Here is an 18,862-nt window from a genome sequence, read left to right on the forward strand (position 1 = left end):
ACAAAACTCAAGTGATAGGGGTCTTGAAGAAAGAAATTAAATAATTTAATTCAGCTCATTTATTCAAATACAAATTTTTTTCTACACAACATTTAAAAATAAATCCACCTGGTTCAGAAACCTTTTTTTACATAATTAAGTAAGGAATGAATATTCAAATCTTTAACATATGAATATTCATTAAGGTATGAATATTCATTTCTCTACTACTGTATAATCTGTTTACTCCAGACAGACTACCTACTACCATTTTGTAAATACTATTATAAACAATAATCACTAAAATTATTTAAAAATAACTTACAAATTCCATATCCATGATAAAACGGAAATAAATGTTTACAATTTGTATACATAATTATGTCAAAAACAAAGATGAATATTAACAATAAATCAAAATCTGACTAGCATGTAACCACACTATTTTAAAGCCATTGTTTTGATATAACAAAATATAAAATATTTTCCTAAAATTACTCATATTTCGTAGGTACAGCTGTAGGTACACACACACGCACATAAACATCTAAAAATAGGTTTTAAATCAAACTGGTATATAAATTTCTAAGTTTTCTTTTTAAAAAAGAATATTACATTTTAACAGCTTGATAATGGAGATAAATAAATTCAAAATAGTCCTAGTGTAATACAATTACCCCAAATTTGTACAGACATTGACGTAAACTATTGGACTGGTTCGTAAACCTCGCCATGCTTCACTGGTTCTTTGGCTCGCAATAATAAAAAGTCCTTATTGTAAAAACCAAGTTATATTATTACCGTACAGTAGCAGTAACACCAATGTATTCAATCACCAACATAAAATCATTTCATTGGTTTAACAACAATTCAGTTACCTACATAAGAGGAGATAGCTACGCTCTTATTGGAGGAGATCATTCAATTACATTGGAGGGTTTATCAAAAGTAAACATCCCTCAAATTCAATTGGATAACTACAATAATTAGGAATGAACAAGTACAGTACAACATCTACTTATTTTCTCGCAAATAATTCACAATTAATTTATAATATCAATCTATCAACAAGAAAATTTAGTAATTCCTATATTTTTTGCAACCTAGAAAATATAAAATATAAAACTAGGAGAAATGGTCAACAACGATGTTAAATTACATTTGTCTCCGTTACGATTTGGAGGTAGATTTTTCTTTTCTTTTTCGTTTTTTTTTACTCTCTTGAACCGGTTCCTCATCGATGATAAGCGCCCCTAATTCTTCGTCATCCGACGTAGAATTATGAACGCCGTTTCCTGTCCAGGATTCATCGGATTTTTTCACCTTTTCTTTATTTTTTTCACATTCATCAGTCTTTTTGGATGGTTTGTTACCTTGTAACAGATTTTGAATTTTTTCCTCCTTCAACTTTTCTTTCTCTTTTTTCGAACGTTTTCCTTTTTCAGGTTTACTAACAGTTTTTGTTTCTTTCACCAATTTTTCCTCAACATGCTTTTCTTTCTTCTCTTTTTTTTTCTTTCCAGATGGTTTTTCAGTTTCATTCTCATTTTTATCTTTTTTTGTTTCATCTCCGTTAGTAACTTCAGACGTTTCTTCTTCTTTACCTATTACATCTTTATTTTCTTCAGCTGTTTTCATTTTTTTGGCTGGTGGTACACCTTCTCCAACCGATTTTCTATTTTTGGGATCAACCTTTTTTTTGGAGAGTTCTTGCACAACTTCATCATCAGAATGCTCTATACATACTGTTACACCTTCAACAACTTTGCTTTTATTTTCCTTGTGGGTATCACAATAGGAATTGGGACAAATTACACACAGTAACTTGGCAACCTTTCCACATTCATCACAATGATGCCATGGACAATCCCATTTCCCTGGTGGGGAGAAATAAAATAGAGTTAGAGGTTGAAAGCAAGAATAATATGACATCAGTTGACTATGCAGGTAAAATACTAAAGTGCTGTCCACACTATCAAACTAGTTTGACAAAAAAAGTGTGATGTGCCTAAATATGGTAGTGATATGCTTAAATATGGCAGACAACATCAATCATGTCCTTTTATGGGCAAATCACATAAAGTTTGATAGTACAGACAGAGCTTAAGAGTAGATATTACCCAATTAATACAAACTAAATCATTTCAAATAATATGGCTAGAATGTTCCTTACCGTAAGGCTTTTTCTCCAGTTTTAAACAGGTCAAATGGTAAGATTTCAGACACGTTTTTCGATCACACATTATTAAAGCACCTCCCTCACCACATCGGAAGCAGAAGTCTTCATGTTTCACTTCTAGTTTGCGTTTCTTTCTTTTCTTTTTATCCTTCGCTTTCTTCAACTTTTCTTCAGTCGCTTCAGCTGCTGCGGTCTGTAAATAGTTAAGTTTAAAATAAAATTATTCTTGTTAGGGTGTGGTGTTTAAAAGTAAAACCAAATTCTGGAGTTTTCACCAGCCACTGGACCGCATTCAGAACATTAAGCTCTGTCTACACTATCAAACTTTGTGACAAAAAATGTGATGTGCCCATATATGGACATGATGATGTCATGTCACTACCATATTTGGGCACATTACACTAGTTTGATAGTGTAGACAGAGCTTTAGGAACTGTCAACATACCTTAGCACGTACACCTATAAATCCACTACAGTTGTCAGCTCCACATTCACACTTTTTCTTTTCATTGCCTAAACAATCTAGATTGTAGTTGAAATTGAGTTCAGAACCTGAGGAGAAAAACAGTATTAATTTTTTTTTTTTTTATTAGTTAATGTCATTGTAATATTTTTTTATTTGTAAAATATTGTATATAAGATTTATTTTTTTGTACAGCGCTTTGGTCTTGGGAAAACGCTCTATAAATAACTATAATAATACTAATTAGCTATCATCTATCATATTCATCTAGGTTGAAATAAAAATGATTTAATTTCTAAAAAATTGACAAAATGATCAAATCATACAAACAATTTAGTTAATTACTAATGATAATTTATTTTAATTAAACTAAATAAAAACATTAACCACAATCTAAATCTCTGTCTACACTATTAAACTAGTTTGACAAAAACAAAGGTGTGATGTGCCAAATTATGTGATATTTCCAAATATGGTAGTGATATGACATCATAATGTCCATATATTGGCACAGCACATTTTTTGTCACAAAGTTTGATAGTGTAGACAGAGCTTTATATCATACCTGCTTTTATATCTTTAACAGCAAACAGACCCACTCTAATGTCGCCATTAACCGTCCACTTCTGCGTCTCACAGTTCGGCCAACAACAGTGGTTCATGAAGCGTGACATGTTTCCTTTGGGCCCTGCATCGATCGTACGATCTTTATCCAAAGTGAGAAAGTAGAAATTGGAGATGTTATCTTCATGGTCTTTCCTGATTCGGCGATGACATTCTTCATCATCAACAAGTTCCCCTACATACTCGTTAACAAAATCACCCTGAAAGAATATAAAATAATGATATTCAAAACAAACACAAAAATAACCAAAATAGTGTGCAAGGTACATACAGTGGAACTACCATTAAGGGGAGACCTTTGGGATCGATCAAAGTGTCCCCATTTAAGGCTTAGGGAGTGGAGTTGAAGGAGTCGGTTTAAAACCCTGCCACTAGGTCAGGATTGAACTCCGAACCTTAGGATTGGACGGCAAGCATGTTAACCACCAAGCTACAGCCCTACAACTTACTTTCTTTATATCAACCTTTGTCATCAGCCCCCAGCCTCTTGGGCCGGTTTTAAATGGAATAGAGTCGGGATACTGCCTCTTTTGAAAGCGTTGATTTTGGCAATTTTCACCTGCCGGACAAACCGTTGGATGGCATTCCACCTGTAACATGCGGTTTAGGCAATCACTTCCATCACCACAAGGGTTTGTCATGTTGGGCTTACACTCACAAGGCTGACACTGCGATATGTCAAATGCTGGCATGGCTTTTATTACATTGCCTACTGGTTTATTAACCTATGAAAAACAAAAATATGCACAGAATCTTTTATACTGTAAATGAAAATAACATTAATTTAATACATTTTTAATGATTTTATTATTAAAAAGATTTTGAGACCTTTTCGACTTCAAGAATGGTTTTAGGAGAGTACCCGGTGTGTCTATATGTAAGTAAAAAGCAGTATCTTGCAGGATAAAATAGCATTCAGAGTTTGTATTGAGAAACAGTATATCTTACCTTAATGTACTTGAATGGAGCAGGCTTCTTGTCATTCTCCTGCTTGTCTTTTGCTACACGCTTTTCTTTTATTGCTTTCCACTCTTTAAAATTAGCGGTGGCTTCAACAAGTGCTGTAAAAGAATGAATATTTATGATGCATGTCAGAGGTCTCTAGGCTACTTGGCACCCACTCTAGGCTACTTGGCACCCACTCTAGGCTCCTTGCCACCCACTCTAGGCTCCTTGCCACCAACTCTAGGCTACTTGCCACCCACTCTAGGCTACTTGCCACCCACTTTAGGCTACTTGCCACCACCTCTAGGCTACTTGCCACCACCTCTAGGCTACTTGCCACCCACTCTAGGCTCCTTGCCACCAACTCTAGGCTACTTGCCACCCACTCTAGGCTACTTGCCACCAGCTTTAGGCTACTTGCCACCACCTCTAGGCTACTTGCCACCACCTCTAGGCTACTTGCCACCCACTCTAGGCTACTTGCCACCCACTCTAGGCTACTTGCCACCAACTCTAGTCTACTTGCCACCCACTCTAGGCTACTTGCCACCCACTCTAGGCTACTTGCCACCCACTCTAGGTTACTTGCCACCCACTCTAGGCTACTTGCCACCCACTCTAGGCTACTTGCCACCCACTCTAGGCTACTTGCCACCCACTCTAGGCTACTTGCCACCCACTCTAGGCTACTTGCCACCCACTCTAGGCTACTTGCCATCCACTCTAGGCTACTTGCCACCCACTCTAGGCTACTTGCCACCCACTCTAGGCTACTTGCCACCCACTCTAGGCTACTTGCCACCCACTCTAGGTTACTTGCCACCCACTCTAGGCTACTTGCCACCCACTCTAGGCTACTTGCCATCCACTCTAGGCTACTTGCCACCCACTCTAGGCTACTTGCCATCCACTCTAGGCTACTTAATACAGTTGGAATATTCATTTGCAGGGACCATGAATATGCATTAGTACTTGTGCTAAGGCAAAGTGCCAATTATGCGTACATACCTTGTTTAAACACTGCAGCAATACCCTTGGAAGTCGTACTATCTCTACTGCCTTTATCGCCTTCTTGAAATGCAAAAACGCGAGCCTGATGCGTCCAAAAGTAGTCATTAGAACCAAAAAAATGCACAGGAAATTCTCCAACTTGGTGCGTTTTTTCTTGGATGTTAAGCGGCACGTTTCTGGGAATGCACACTCTTCCTGGCCACCACCTGTAGTTTCCAACTTTGACCCAAACGATGTCATCATATTGAGGGCGCTTGCCATTGCTACAATCTCGGCAGAACCAACGCCCGTCTGGAATGCTTGCGTATCCAATACAGTCTGGATGAAATGCAGCAGGACAGCTCTCACAACAGAGTAGATTACCACCTACAACAGATATAAATATTTATTGTAAAAACAATTGATTATTAGTACAGTAGAACCTGTGTTTTACGTACCCTGATTTTACGTTCCCTCGATTTTACGTACGCTAAAAATAACCGATGACGTCATCATTTTCTTACATTGAGGGCGCAATTTAACAACAACAAAGCACACAAAGCCACAAGCATGGCTGTGTGAGGAATTCTGCTGTGTGTGGGACAAGCTACGCACGACGTGCATTCCCCATAAAGCAGCGACTGTTTTTTTTTTATAGAAAACAATTATATTTTACACTTTATTTAAACATCGCACAGCCTGTATATACTGTACTTTTCTAGTTAGGCCTCACATCTTGCTAGGCCTGCTAGCCTGGCCTGAATAGTCTAGGCAAGGCCTAGCTAGTCTAGCTAGTGACCACCTGCATAATGTACAGAAGGCAAACACGGCCAGCTACGATCTCTACGTATTTGGGGTCAATTTAAGGTCAACCTTGATTTTACGAATCCTTTGTTTTACGTACGCCTTTTGGTCCCGTACCGTACGTAAAATGGAGGTTCTACTGTAAATAGCAACGTAATCTAAACCGGTCAAAAGGTGGGTGAAAATAATCTCCCCTCACTTTTAGAACGACTACATATACATACAGTATCTCAATTGCAATTGTCATATGATCATATAGCGAATAAATTTGCGTACATAAAAATAAGCTTATAAGCATCAAAGTTAATTATAATTATTTTCGATGTTTTACAAGCAAAAAACGTAAAAACATTTTCCCGGACGCTCATACCTTTAGAACATGTGAAGCACCAACTAACGCTAACGTGTGAATGATGTTTCTGTGTCTTGATTGGTTGAAAATGTCGACTACAGACAATGGCATTTGATGCCAACACCATACTTCCTGCTGCTATACAGGAGTCACCATAATGGTATGCAGTTGGACAACGAACACAACGCATCAAGCGCCCTGAAATAAATTATACAAAATCAAATTATACAAATTTTAATAAAACTTTTTGTTTCCATTTTTCAAATGAGAGAAACGGTAATTTTAATTTAGACAAGTAGTATACATGTCTACTATCAGGTGTATGTATTTGGTTAATTTAACGTTCATCCCTTATCTGTCACCCAAAACGAAAGCTTCTTAGTCTTTAAAAAAAAAAAAGAATATTAAATAACCATAAAAAAAGAAAAGAAAGAAACGTTACCTTTAGAAGCTTTTATATTTTTGGGGTTCTCAGCTGCACATGCTGTGCAGGTGTGCAGAGGGCAGATGAATCCTCGATTATCAAACCGTGCTTGAGGGAATGTCTTGACACACAACTCGTGGTAGAATTTACCACATACCGATACATTGCACCTTTTAACGGTATCATCACCTTTTTTGCATATAAAACAGCAATGAACACCTGGAATATGTAAATTATGAATTTATGAGTTAATATTAATAATATGAATATGGATTGTGACAAGCTATCTGCTATTCTTGCCTGTAGTTATGAAATGGCACAGCATTCAACAAGCATGATTTTTATAATTATGTACGCACATCTTTTTATATATGCCAGTCCTCTATAAATGCTACCAAAATTTGCAATATTTTCATGGAAATACATGAAAAATCTCTTTACAATTAGCAAGATTATATTCTTTTGAATGTAAAAGTGAATTTAAATATTTAATACATGGTTAGATATTTTCTACCTACCAGATATACACTCATCACATTTAAATGTACCCGTAGGCATAACGCCAAGACCGATGCAGTCAAGATGAAATGCTCCGCAACAGCTGCCCTCGCATAGCAACAATTCCCCAGGTGTTTCGCACACCTGACAGACATTTTCTTTACGTGACGCACCGGCACCGGTGGTGGTGGTAGCTTTTCCGTTGGCGTGACTTTCATCACTGGAACTCGCTCCTGTTAAAGAATACATGATGGGTGCGTTTGTTAGCAATGCACATGCATGGTTGAAATACAAACATATTATTTATTTTACTTCATTTTGAAGACAAACCTTGATATGAAGGTCAAGTGTGACTTAAGCTTCGTCTACACTATCAAACTAGTTTGACAAAAAGTGTGATGCACCCAAATATGGTGGTGATATGCCCAAATATGGTAGTGGTAGTAGACATCACCATGTCCATAGATGGGCATATCACATTTTTTTTTTTTCACAATTTGATAGCGTAGAACCCCTCCTTTGCGACACATCTATGCAGAGATTAATAGAGGTTCTTCTGTACATTACGTTAGTTTCTTTAGTTGGGTTTAATTTGTTGTTTTTGCATGCAAACATTCAATTTATAATTTTCTGCGTGACTAAAGTGACTTAAGTTTGGTTCTCATTAAAGACATACAGTAGTTACAATAACAACGCAACTAATTTTATCAATAACAAGCGTTAGTTCTAATGAGTAATTTCTTAAGGTTAGTCCACACAAAAAATGTGTGATGTGTCCAAATATGGTAGTGATATGCTTAAATATGGTAGTGATATGACATTTTCATGTCCATTTATGGGCACATCACAATTTTTTGTCGCACAAAGTTTGATAGTGTAAATATAGTTTTAGTGTGAACCAAACTCTATAGTGTTTTTCATCTTTCAAAAATGTTTGAATACATATTATGTAAAAAGATCTTTTCAGACAAAAACAAGGTTGTTCAGTTTTAGAATGATTAGAATATTATAGCAGTTAGCTAGTACTTTTAGAAAAGAATATTAGATAAATACGAAACAAACACAAGATTAAGAATGCCTGATGTTAATTAAATGAGCTAATAAATATAATAGAATAGATGTGCATGAAAAACTACATTACATAACTACTAGTGATACACAATTCCAAACTCTGTTACAACTTCAAAAACAAGGCATGCATGTTCAACAGTAGCACTACTGATGATATCTTCGCTACTTGATAAATGACACATCACACAGTTAGGTTTTTCTTATCACAACAAATATTTAATACAATTTATTCAAAAAATAATAATTTCATGTACCAGAGTTTGGATTTGAGATCATCAGACACCTCAAATGTTATAACTTGACTGGGCTTAATAGCCAAGGTAAATAAAAGGTACTTTGGTTACATTTATAGGTAAATATTTAGGTAATTTCAAACAAACTTCAGTATGCATGGAGCTACAGTTACTATTACTGGACATTAATCTATTGACTATGTTAAACACTAGACTCAATTCCATCTTGTCCTGCACCTAAAGACCTCAAAATTTTTTGAGAATAAAATTGGAATTTTGTGATATTTGAAAATGAAAATGTTCCGGCCCGTTTCCGGTCTGGCGAATCGAACATCAATGTTTCGTTTTCATGATGCTCCACAAGGCTATGCGCCAATCGATATGTTTCGCGTGAAACATTGACGTTTGATTGGATTTTCCGGCGCCGGACCGGAACAGGTGTTAAAGACCCTTAACACAGGTTTGGTTATTTTATCTAAAGTGATAGGTTTGCATCAATCTGCTAATCCTACTATACTTAATATAAATTAAAATGTTAAAATACCTAAGCTATTAAATAAATACAGTAGTAGTAATACTGATATTAAACTAAAATAGAAAACAATGTATATTAAAATGTATACATTAATGTAAAAGGATTCTATTTATTTATTTATGATTGTCAATATATTGTAAATCAAAGTGTATGGTATACACATTGAAAACTTATTTCATTGTGTACTGGTTAGAATTTAGGTTCAGATTCCAAGAGAAAGAAAAGGGTCTAACCACTACCCTCCACATCAACAATCTAAATTTTGTTTTGGCATACATACGCCTAAAAGACTAAAATGTTTTTTAGAAAGACAATGGTTAAATTTACAGTTTACAAAAGAAATGTACTATATTACATTTTATATTACAATCCTAAAAATGTAAATTTTTCCTCACCACCATACTTACTCTATTACAAAATTTTAATATATTAACTTTATACATTATTTACATAATTAATGTACAAATGCTCAAAAAATATATAAATATACACCTTTTTTTTAAATATTGTGTATATAGATTTTGTATATTATATATACAAAACAAGTTCCGAATTAAGTTGTAATCTAAATACAAACGACACTGAGGTAAGTACACAATTTAAAGGAGTTATGGATGAACAATATCTAGTTTATTTAAATGCAAGAAATATTCATTTACCACTGGCTGGATTATTGTTCTCAATGGTATTAGCCTCCACTGCACCAGCCGGTTTTTCCTTTTCTGTTTGTTGATTTGCCTGTGTTAAAAAGAGAAATATTTCACCTTTTTTTAATAATAAATTCTTGTAAATTAGGACTGCTGTGTGTAAAAAACCTACTTTGTAGAAGTAACAAAAATACAAGAACATTTTTTATTAATGACATTTGGTTTGTTTAAATTACTTTTTTAAATAGGTGATAAGAAACATAGCTCCCTAAATATAGAATTTAAGGATTCCTATCTTAAAAAGCAAGATAAATAAAACTAAAGGGCAGTAATGGCACCTGTTGAAAACCACATCGCTTGTCCCACATACAATCTGTATCTATCCTAAACAGAAACCTCCCATTCGATCGTTGTGTAAATTGTCATAAGGAATAACATAGATTCTATATTTTGTATTACTGTTACCACTCGACTGTGTAAATTGGCCTTAAAGCCACAAACAACACCAAAGGGCATTAACACTATAGCCTAAATTTGATCAAATTACATCATATCACTCTCTCTATAACAAAATCTGCTGAACTTTTATTTTTATAACAAATTTATCTCTTACTGACCTCTAATGAAGATTCAAGTAATTTCTTAGATTTTCTTTTTCTGCTTTTCTTGGATGGATCGTATGTAATAACATCAGGCGGAATGACACTATCTGACTTTGGAATGCTTTCTACGGGTTTAATGGGTTCTTTTACCGGCATTGCTCTTTGTCGTTTCGTCGAAGGAGTCTTTGCCTTTTGACTGGGGGTAGCGGCAGCTTGTTGTTTACCAGGCTTCTCTTTTGGCGTCTCTTGCTTTTCCTTAGCCTAAAAATAATATTTTCAAGTTGTTACTAAATTCTGGGGACATTTCAAAAAAAGGAGTTTGATTACATCATACTGGTGGCTGTATGGTACCAAAGGTGAAGATCCTTCCTCAAATTAAACCTGTTAAATATTGTATGATCTGTACCTTTAAAGAAGAGAATTTTTCTTTTTTGTTGATTCAGTAGTACTTTCCTTCTATTGGATCAACAAAAAGAAAAATTCTCTTCTCTAATATTAGGATCCAGATGAAATTATTTCAAGATTGTACAGTACCTTTAAAGTTTTAGCCATTTCAGGTGAAAATCCAATACTGTCAAAGTCTGCTTCTTGCATCTTTAGAGAAGGCCGTGACTCGCGTTTGGATCGCTTCGTTGGAGTCACAGGCTTACCATCGCTATCATCCTCTCTTTGTTTCCCTGTCGAGACGAATAATAATTACCCTTCATTGAATACAAATATAGTACAGTACATGATAATTAAAATTTATTGAATACAATTACAAACATATTACATGATAATTAAAATTTATTTTACAAAATTATATTATATAATATAGCCAAGAAAAGTATTTAATGTAGAGAAAGTCAACTCAATAAAATTCTGTCAATCTAGCTGCATCATATCTGTAGCAGTGTATTATAACTAATGTTTTACTGTAATATAGTAAACACACTACAATGTAGATAAGTAATAAATGAAAGCATCTGTGAAGATCAATATGAAATCAGAAAGAAACTGAACAAGACTCTACAACCCTTTCTGTAACAAAATACATTATCACACTCTTAAAATATGTTATTTATTTAATTTAACAAAAAAATATAATACTTACTCTTTTTCTCAGGAACTGGTTTGACTGGTGTGGGATTATATTGTGCTTTTTCATCTTCTGGCAGAGCGTCCCATTTTTCCTCCAGGATTGTATAAATTCCTTTTTTACCCACTCCTGGATTTTCCTTCTCCACTTCATCCCAAAAAACCTTGCTGTACTCCACAAATGGCAAAGGTTTTCTACCCCTCTTTTTCTTAGTAGGAGATTCAGCCTCGGAAGATGCCTCTTCCTCGGATACTTTTAATTTCTTTTTGTACTGCCGCTTCTGTTTAACGGGCAATGGCGTGGTAACCTGATCAGTGGCAGATTCTTCCAACTCCGAAGTCTGACTTTTCTCTTCTTCCTGAGATTTCTCATTGGTGGATTTCTTTGGCACTAACGGAATCGATGTTGATACAGCGGCAGCTTCATCGTCCTGATGCTTTTTGTAAGCTCGTTTTGCTTTCATTTTTGGTGAGTCTCCAAGAGATACGATATCAATTTCTTCTGTAGTTGCACTACCTAACCCTGCTTTTGGCATTTCATACTTAAATGTGAAGTTTAGTTTACGTTCGTGTCTGCTCATAGGAAGCGCCCGTACGCACTCGGTGACGGCTACATCCCAAGCAGGCTTTCGGTTTGGTTTTAACGAGTTCTTCTGTAACACTCTCTGTCTATCAGTTTTGTTTTTTATCTTAGCCACAAGTTCCTTTATAAGAGAATCATATTGTTCTCTACTTGCAAATTTGCGCATACTTGCTCCGCTAACCCAGCCTCTTTCTGGCACCTCACCAAAAAATTGAACGTGGTACATTCTGTAACTCTTTACACCACCACCTACAAAGCAAAGGATATCATTAATGTTTAATATTTTAGGTATCAAATTGATTTGCTTCAAGTACAGTAAAATATTTTAATAACATACAAACTGATGTAAATAAAAATGTGCCATATACTTAGAAGAATATAATTACTTGCCTTTCATTCTTGTATATATTCCAAGATTTGGATCATAAGCCACCATGCATGGCCACCATGGATGTCCACTTACTTTTGACCAAACAAGATCACCAACCAACCACTCGCAAGGCTTCTCATCAAATCCCACCACTGGCATCAGGTTGGCACCAGTTGCCGCAGCGCCTGCAACGGCTTGTTTCAGAAGTGCAGACTTTCCAGCTTTAACAGTCTCTTTCTTTTGAGCCACGGTTAAGGCGGTTGCCTCCTTGCTATCATCGGACTGCGAATCTGATGACTTTTCCTCAGATTTTTCTTTTACTTCCTCGGTCTCCTCAGCAGAGCTTTTGGAATCACTTTGATCACCTTTGGCATCTGGAGAAGGTTCCGACTTTGATGGCTGTTGTTCTTGTACTGGATCAACAGATTCAGACTGAATTTTATCAGTGCCACTTTCTTCTGCTGCTGGTGGTGGTGGTAAATTTGATGGAGGAACCGATTTTGGTGGATTTTGGGAAGTCGGTGGGTACGTTGAATAGGGTTGGTAAGGTACCTGTTGCGCTGTTGCCATCTGCGGTACTGGGTGTTGAACAGTGGGGTGGCCAGGAGGTTGAGTTGTTGATGGTTGAGGATAGCCAGACATGGCAGCTCTCTGGTCTGGTTGGAAAGGTCTATTATACGTCTGCTCATATCTTTGACTTGGTTGTTGATACGGCATTGGTTGGGCTATGTACTGTTGACTCATGGGATGCATTGGATTAGAATACGGTTGTTGGTAACCAGAGGGCGGTGGATAATATTGTTGTCCATACGACTGAGGTGGATATGGTCCTTGGGAATATGCCTGAGGATATTGCGAATAGACAGGTTGTTGTCCAGTCTCCTGTTGGTGAAGAGGTTGCGCTATTTTATGATACGTAGGACCCGGTACCGGGTTAACTGGAATGTGACCAAACCCCTGAGGGCTTTGACTGTACGGTGGCATCGATGACATTGTATGTGTTCCAGATGGGCTGTAGGTTTGTCGTTGAGGTGAATCAACACTGCTGTACAGCGGTGGTATTGGTGGCAATGGGTTTCGATGTTCACCAGGATTCATGTTGTTTACATTGGTATTAGTGATTGTATCAGCAACTGATGTATTTGATGAAGTTGTTCCCATGCATATCAATTACAGAAATAATTGGCTGCTACCTACAGTAAAAAAATTAAGATTTCATTTTTTAGTAAATTTAAAATATTTATTAAGGTATGTCACGTAAAAGGAAAACATCAAATATGATTGATGCGACATTAAATATTATATAATTTCTAAATAAACAAAAAAAAGGCCTCGTAGTTAGATAGCAAATTGGAAAAATGATACCCACTAACAGGCTGTACAGTAGCATAAGCCTACATGACATGGTCTGTCTGAATAAGGAAGCTAAACAAATACAATAATAGGCCAGGCTAGGCTATTAATATACTTTTAGAATTCTCTTACAAAAATAAAGAATAAAAATGCTGATTTTTTAAAGATAATTATTCTAAATATATAAAGCAACAATCCAGTTGATGAATCTATATGAATAAATCCAAACTTCCATGTTAATTATTAAAAAGTTGAGTTGAAAATCACTTGATTTGGGTAAAAAATAAAATTAATGGAAAACTCACAGAATTGGCTGCAAAATTATGCCTTATTAATAGATGTTATTAACCACCAATTGCAAATAATCATAGTTTGAATTGTTACTACAAATGTGAAGTATAATTTGGTGTAGTTAATTGCTAGTATCGTTTCAATTTAGTGGAAAAACAGTAAACAGAGCAAAAATGTTTGCATGAACTGTTGAGAAATTCGGCCATCTTGATAACATGCTTGAATAAAATTTGGACTTATTTTGCTTATTTACAGCTAAACTACAAATTTCTATACTATAATGATTTACTGAAATTTACACGACAACAAAACTGTATTCAGTTTAATAATATCATAGTGAATATATTGCTAACCTGCTAAAATATAACAATATTTGAAATATTTTCAGCTTCGATATTTTCTACCTCGTACACAAGAAAGAACTCTCCCATACAACCGAACATAATCCGATAGGGCACGGCGCCAAAATCTTTCTAATTTCATTGGACAACGAATATGTACGAATAATTACGATTCAATGCGGAAATAGCCGAGTTGTTGTAAAACTAAATATTTCATGAAATATATAATCTGCATGTCACTATAAAAAACACAGTTTTATATCAAATTTATACAAAATAAGTATTGTTAAATTTACAATATTATAAATTCGTAAAATATACCGTTTTTAATGTTATGATGATACGTTAAGGTTAAAGGTTACATATTATGTAAAATAATTATTGCAATGACATCTACCAAAAGGTGATCTACCATACAAGCTCACCCTTATCTAGCTAAATTAACATGGCTGTATATCACCGTATTGCTGAGTTCCCCTCGCGGAAAAGGCTGGTGTTTATGTTTTTTACGCGAGAAGGTTCAACACTATAAATAAAGACACAATCATTGTATTGAATTAAAAGGTTTTATTGGGTAAATAAATAAGTGTTGTTAGAACTGATAGAATAACAATCAAAAAGATATTATTATGATTTGATTCATATACCATTGTTGTCTTATCTGGCTTTTTGTGGCCGAGGGTAGGGTCAGGCTAGGCCTAAAAAAAACACCTTCTGACCAGCCGCTGGATTTTTACACCTTTTTCGAGTAGGTGAGTCATTTCGCCCCTGTACAAGAACCAAGGAAGTATGAACACACAGAAAATGAAGCAGCCATAATTTATGGTTAATATGTTTATGTATAAGATATTGATTCTTTTCTGAATAAAGTCTTGTTTTTGAAATTATAATTTATTGTAATTTAATAAATAAAAACTAATTTATGTTATTTTATTTTGTTAGAAACATGGCATCGAAAATAGATGAAATATCTGGCCCACATAGTCACTGTGATCAATGCTACAACTACAATTGTGAAGTAGATCCACAGTCTGGCAAATCATGCTCAATGCTAAGTTGTGACCTAGACTGCGGTGCTAAATTCCACAAGTGCAAGCTTTCGGAACATAAAATCCTGTGTCCCTACGAAAGGGTAGCATGCTTAAGTGCCCTTTGTGGTTGTCCAATGTCAGTGGTTCGGTGCTTGCAAGTGAGACATATGCAATCATGTCCTGCATTTGTCATACAATGTGGTCAGGTAATGTATTAATTTATTTTTTTTTTAAAAACAACTTTCCCGTTTTAATCGTAATTTTCATTGTCATCATCAACATCATCATTTATATTATACTCATTGATTGATGAATCAAAAACCAAGATTATCTTTATAATTTAAAATATTAATTATTATTTAATATAAAAATATTTATTTAATAGAAATACAGAGTTGAAGATTGGGATGCCCATTTCACTAGCAAAAAAGGTGATCCTTTACACGATAAAGTGTGTATGCCAATACTGAATAGATGGAGAATAGAACGAGATAGAAAGAAAGATCACATTGACAAGGTCTTTGACGATATACAAGAACTTCAACAAAGAAAAAAAGATGAGAAAGCTAACAAGGAGAAGAAAGAATCGCAAGAAAAAAGTGATGCAGTGGATGAGGCAGATAAATCCAAAACACCGTTATCTGCAGGTGATAGCGCCCTTTATCCAGAACCACCCATAACACCGATCTCTCCAGAGCCACCTCTAACACCGCTGTCGCCTTCAGATTCGGATATTATCAGCAGAATGCCGATGGAGATCATGGAACACCTCGGCCAGTTTCTTGATGGTGAGGGTATGTATAACTTAGCAAAGACCTCCAGCTACATGTTCAATGTATGTACAACGTTACTCGATGAAAAGAAGGGAATGGTTAATTTGAAGTGGCACAAGAAAGATGTGGGTACTTGGAAGATTAAAGAACCAGTAAGTTGATACATTTTCAGGCCCATCAACCATGTGAGAATTGTTTGACAGGAGATTTGAAAACTGTTAAATAATATAAACGTTTGCATTGATCAATAATAACAGCACTTATTTTCTAATATGATGAAGCAGCTTCACTGCTGTAAAAAATAAGTGAGGTAATTATCAATGCTGTTTTAAACCCTAATTTAAAATCCTGAATCCTTCACTGATTTTGGGTACTGAAGTGTGCATGTATCTCTGGATGGCTGTTTTAAATTTAAACATTTTTTATTCTCTACTTATATATAAATATTCTAAATTATTTTTTTAGATGTGGGAATTTGCTTCGAAAGAAGAATAACCAATTTGATGTGCAGACATGAGGACAGATTATTGTAATGTACTTAAAAGCATTACTAAGCTCTGTCTACACTATCAAACAATGTGACAAAAAAATGTGATGTGCCCATATATGGACATGATGATGTCATATCACAACCATATTTGGGCACATCACACTTTTTTTGTCAAATTAGTTTGATAGTGTAGACACAGTGCTTAAGACATTAAAGCTCAGGTACAGGCATGAATTTTAAATATAATAATTGGTTAATTGTACATAAATCAAATATTTGTAACAGAAATCAAGACGAAAAAACATCAATTTCCCGTAATATGGACAAATACAAAATTTGGCAAAATTCTTCCATAAAAACCAGTATAATTTTTTTTCAGTAGTTAGGTAGTTAACCTAATGTAATAACATGTCTGGTGACTCCCTAGATGGTGAAAAAAGATGGTGGATATACAGTGGATAATTTTTGCTATAGCATGAAAATAAAAATCTGAAGTTGAATAAAAATATCAGAAATGTAATATTTAAGTTATATTACCTATATTTAGTTATCTGATAACATTTTTTACCACACCGTTTATTTTTCATTGCTTTTTAAAACGCCTCTCTATTTACAAAATTTGTGTACAAAAGAATAGAGATTTTACTGTGTAATTTGAACTATCCCCCCACTGATTAGAAAGTGCTTATTTTCAACAAGCTCGTGTAACACAAATAAAATCCCAAAAAATATGAAACATAGGGGAAACTATAGATCGATAATTATTGGAATGTATGATCAATAGAAATTTTTTGCCCGTACCTGGCCTTTAACATACAGTTTTATAAAGATATGAACAGAGCAAAAATATATATTTATGTACGAAATTTTATAGAATTTGTTGGCGAGAATATTTTAATACGTTTTATATTAAGTTTGGTAAAATGGAAAAGTCAATTTTAGAGTGTGGCTTTAGTATTCACTGTGAAATAGTCTTGCCATTTTCATATTAAACTCCAATTAATAATTTTATATTCTTTAAATATTATTAAAAGCATAGTTGTGTTGGCAAGTTGTGTTTTAAAAAACGGGTTTTAATAATAATATTAATGACGTATATATAACTATATAAATTGTATATTATTTATTTATGTTTTTAAAATATTAGTATATAACTAATAGAAGATAATGCTTAGAAGGTTAGAGATATTTATGTTAGCAATATCAATATCAATCAATCAATATCAATCAATCAATATCAATGATTGATGGTATTAGAATAATAAGGATGTGTCTACTTGAATGCAAGGGTCAAAGAATTTAGAAGCAATTGTGATTTTTTAGAATGTTTCTGGGGCTAAAAAGAGGTGATGAGGCCCGAGTGTCTGTCTCTCCCTCCTATATTATAATTACCAAAGTAATTATACATTTTTTTTTTAAATACCTGGAGGTGCCTTGTGTTTTATAATATAAATATAAAAGTTAGGAAACACACAGAGTAAGTTGTTTAGAATACTATATTTTGTAATGTAGAATTTATTACAATATGAATAATAATAAATAGGTAGAAACTAATATGCATTCTGTTTGGTTTTAATAATAGCACAGTACAGTATTTGTAATACAATTTTAAATGACATTATCTACATCTATATAGAAAAAATTGGTTTAACTATGGAGAAAATAATAGTTTAACCAGTGAATCACAAATGTTGTACATTATTTAGTTAAAATCACAGTATTTATGATACAATTTTAAATGATATTATCTACATCTATACAATTAATAAAGAATTGGTTTAACCATAGAGAAATAAGTTTAACTATGGAGAAAATAAATGTCCTTTGCACGGTTTAACATTGAATTACAAATATTTTTACATATGTATATTTATTTAAAAGAATAAATGTACTGTATTTGGATAACTTAAGGCCAATTTACAGTAATACAAAATATAGAATCTATGTTATTCCTAATCTTATGACCATTTAGGTACACACAATGAGGATCGGACGGTCGGTTTCCGCTCGGGATAGATACAGAGTTATATACGTGACAAGCTTTCCGCTTACCGTTACCGCTCGTCTGTGTAAATTGTTTATCAATGTAATATAAGCAATTCCGTTTCCGTATAGCATCTCATACGATCTAATATGAAAAAGGATTTATACTTAGTACATCAGGACCGTCATAGATAGAAAAACATTCACGTATAAGATCTAACTTC

The 18,862-nt window shown here is 34.4% G+C and overlaps 2 protein-coding genes across 3 annotated transcripts; one reads left to right on the forward strand and one right to left on the reverse strand.

The window, feature by feature from the left end:
* Window positions 1-44: 44 nt before the first annotated feature.
* On the reverse strand, window positions 45-14,449 carry LOC140046369 (histone-lysine N-methyltransferase NSD2-like). Its single transcript, XM_072090991.1, has 16 exons — window positions 14,374-14,449; window positions 12,397-13,569; window positions 11,440-12,255; window positions 10,881-11,023; window positions 10,362-10,607; window positions 9,757-9,835; window positions 7,279-7,491; window positions 6,779-6,979; window positions 6,355-6,534; window positions 5,199-5,567; window positions 4,194-4,306; window positions 3,695-3,970; window positions 3,187-3,445; window positions 2,604-2,710; window positions 2,153-2,351; window positions 45-1,856 (listed from the first exon to the last, which is right to left on the reverse strand). The coding sequence occupies exons 2-16, from the start codon at window positions 13,535-13,537 to the stop codon at window positions 1,150-1,152; spliced, it is 5,049 nt and encodes a 1,682-aa protein (XP_071947092.1). The 5' UTR covers window positions 13,538-13,569; window positions 14,374-14,449; the 3' UTR covers window positions 45-1,149.
* A 406-nt stretch (window positions 14,450-14,855) lies between these two features.
* Window positions 14,856-18,266, forward strand: LOC140047916 (uncharacterized). 2 transcript variants are annotated; one of them, XM_072092946.1, is made up of 4 exons: window positions 14,856-14,935; window positions 15,304-15,598; window positions 15,778-16,317; window positions 16,631-18,266. In XM_072092946.1, exons 2-4 carry the CDS (start codon window positions 15,308-15,310, stop codon window positions 16,658-16,660), a joined length of 861 nt encoding a protein of 286 aa, XP_071949047.1. In that variant the 5' UTR covers window positions 14,856-14,935; window positions 15,304-15,307; the 3' UTR covers window positions 16,661-18,266. The 2 variants fall into 2 exon arrangements, with proteins under 2 accessions (XP_071949047.1, XP_071949048.1); XM_072092947.1 differs by lacking the exon at window positions 14,856-14,935 and adding an exon at window positions 15,152-15,186.
* The last annotated feature ends 596 nt before the right edge of the window (window positions 18,267-18,862 follow it).

Source organism: Antedon mediterranea, chromosome 4, assembly GCF_964355755.1.
Source record: "Antedon mediterranea chromosome 4, ecAntMedi1.1, whole genome shotgun sequence".
Lineage (NCBI taxonomy): Eukaryota > Metazoa > Echinodermata > Crinoidea > Comatulida > Antedonidae > Antedon > Antedon mediterranea.

What these genes read in the sequence shown, in the direction of transcription:
- LOC140046369 (XM_072090991.1), bottom strand. Translation starts at nt 13,537, where the DNA reads ATGGGAACAACTTCATCAAATACATCAGTTGCTGATACAATCACTAAT. An exon ending in AAATGGCTAAAACTTTAAAG is followed by an intron (nt 10,608 to 10,880) that starts GTACTGTACAAT and finishes TATTATTTTTAG; the next exon opens with GCTAAGGAAAAGCAAGAGAC. An exon ending in TACTTGAATCTTCATTAGAG is followed by an intron (nt 9,836 to 10,361) that starts GTCAGTAAGAGA and finishes TTTTTAACACAG; the next exon opens with GCAAATCAACAAACAGAAAA.
- LOC140047916 (XM_072092946.1), top strand. Translation starts at nt 15,308, where the DNA reads ATGGCATCGAAAATAGATGAAATATCTGGCCCACATAGTCACTGTGAT. An exon ending in TTGTCATACAATGTGGTCAG is followed by an intron (nt 15,599 to 15,777) that starts GTAATGTATTAA and finishes TTTATTTAATAG; the next exon opens with AAATACAGAGTTGAAGATTG. An exon ending in CTTGGAAGATTAAAGAACCA is followed by an intron (nt 16,318 to 16,630) that starts GTAAGTTGATAC and finishes TTATTTTTTTAG; the next exon opens with ATGTGGGAATTTGCTTCGAA.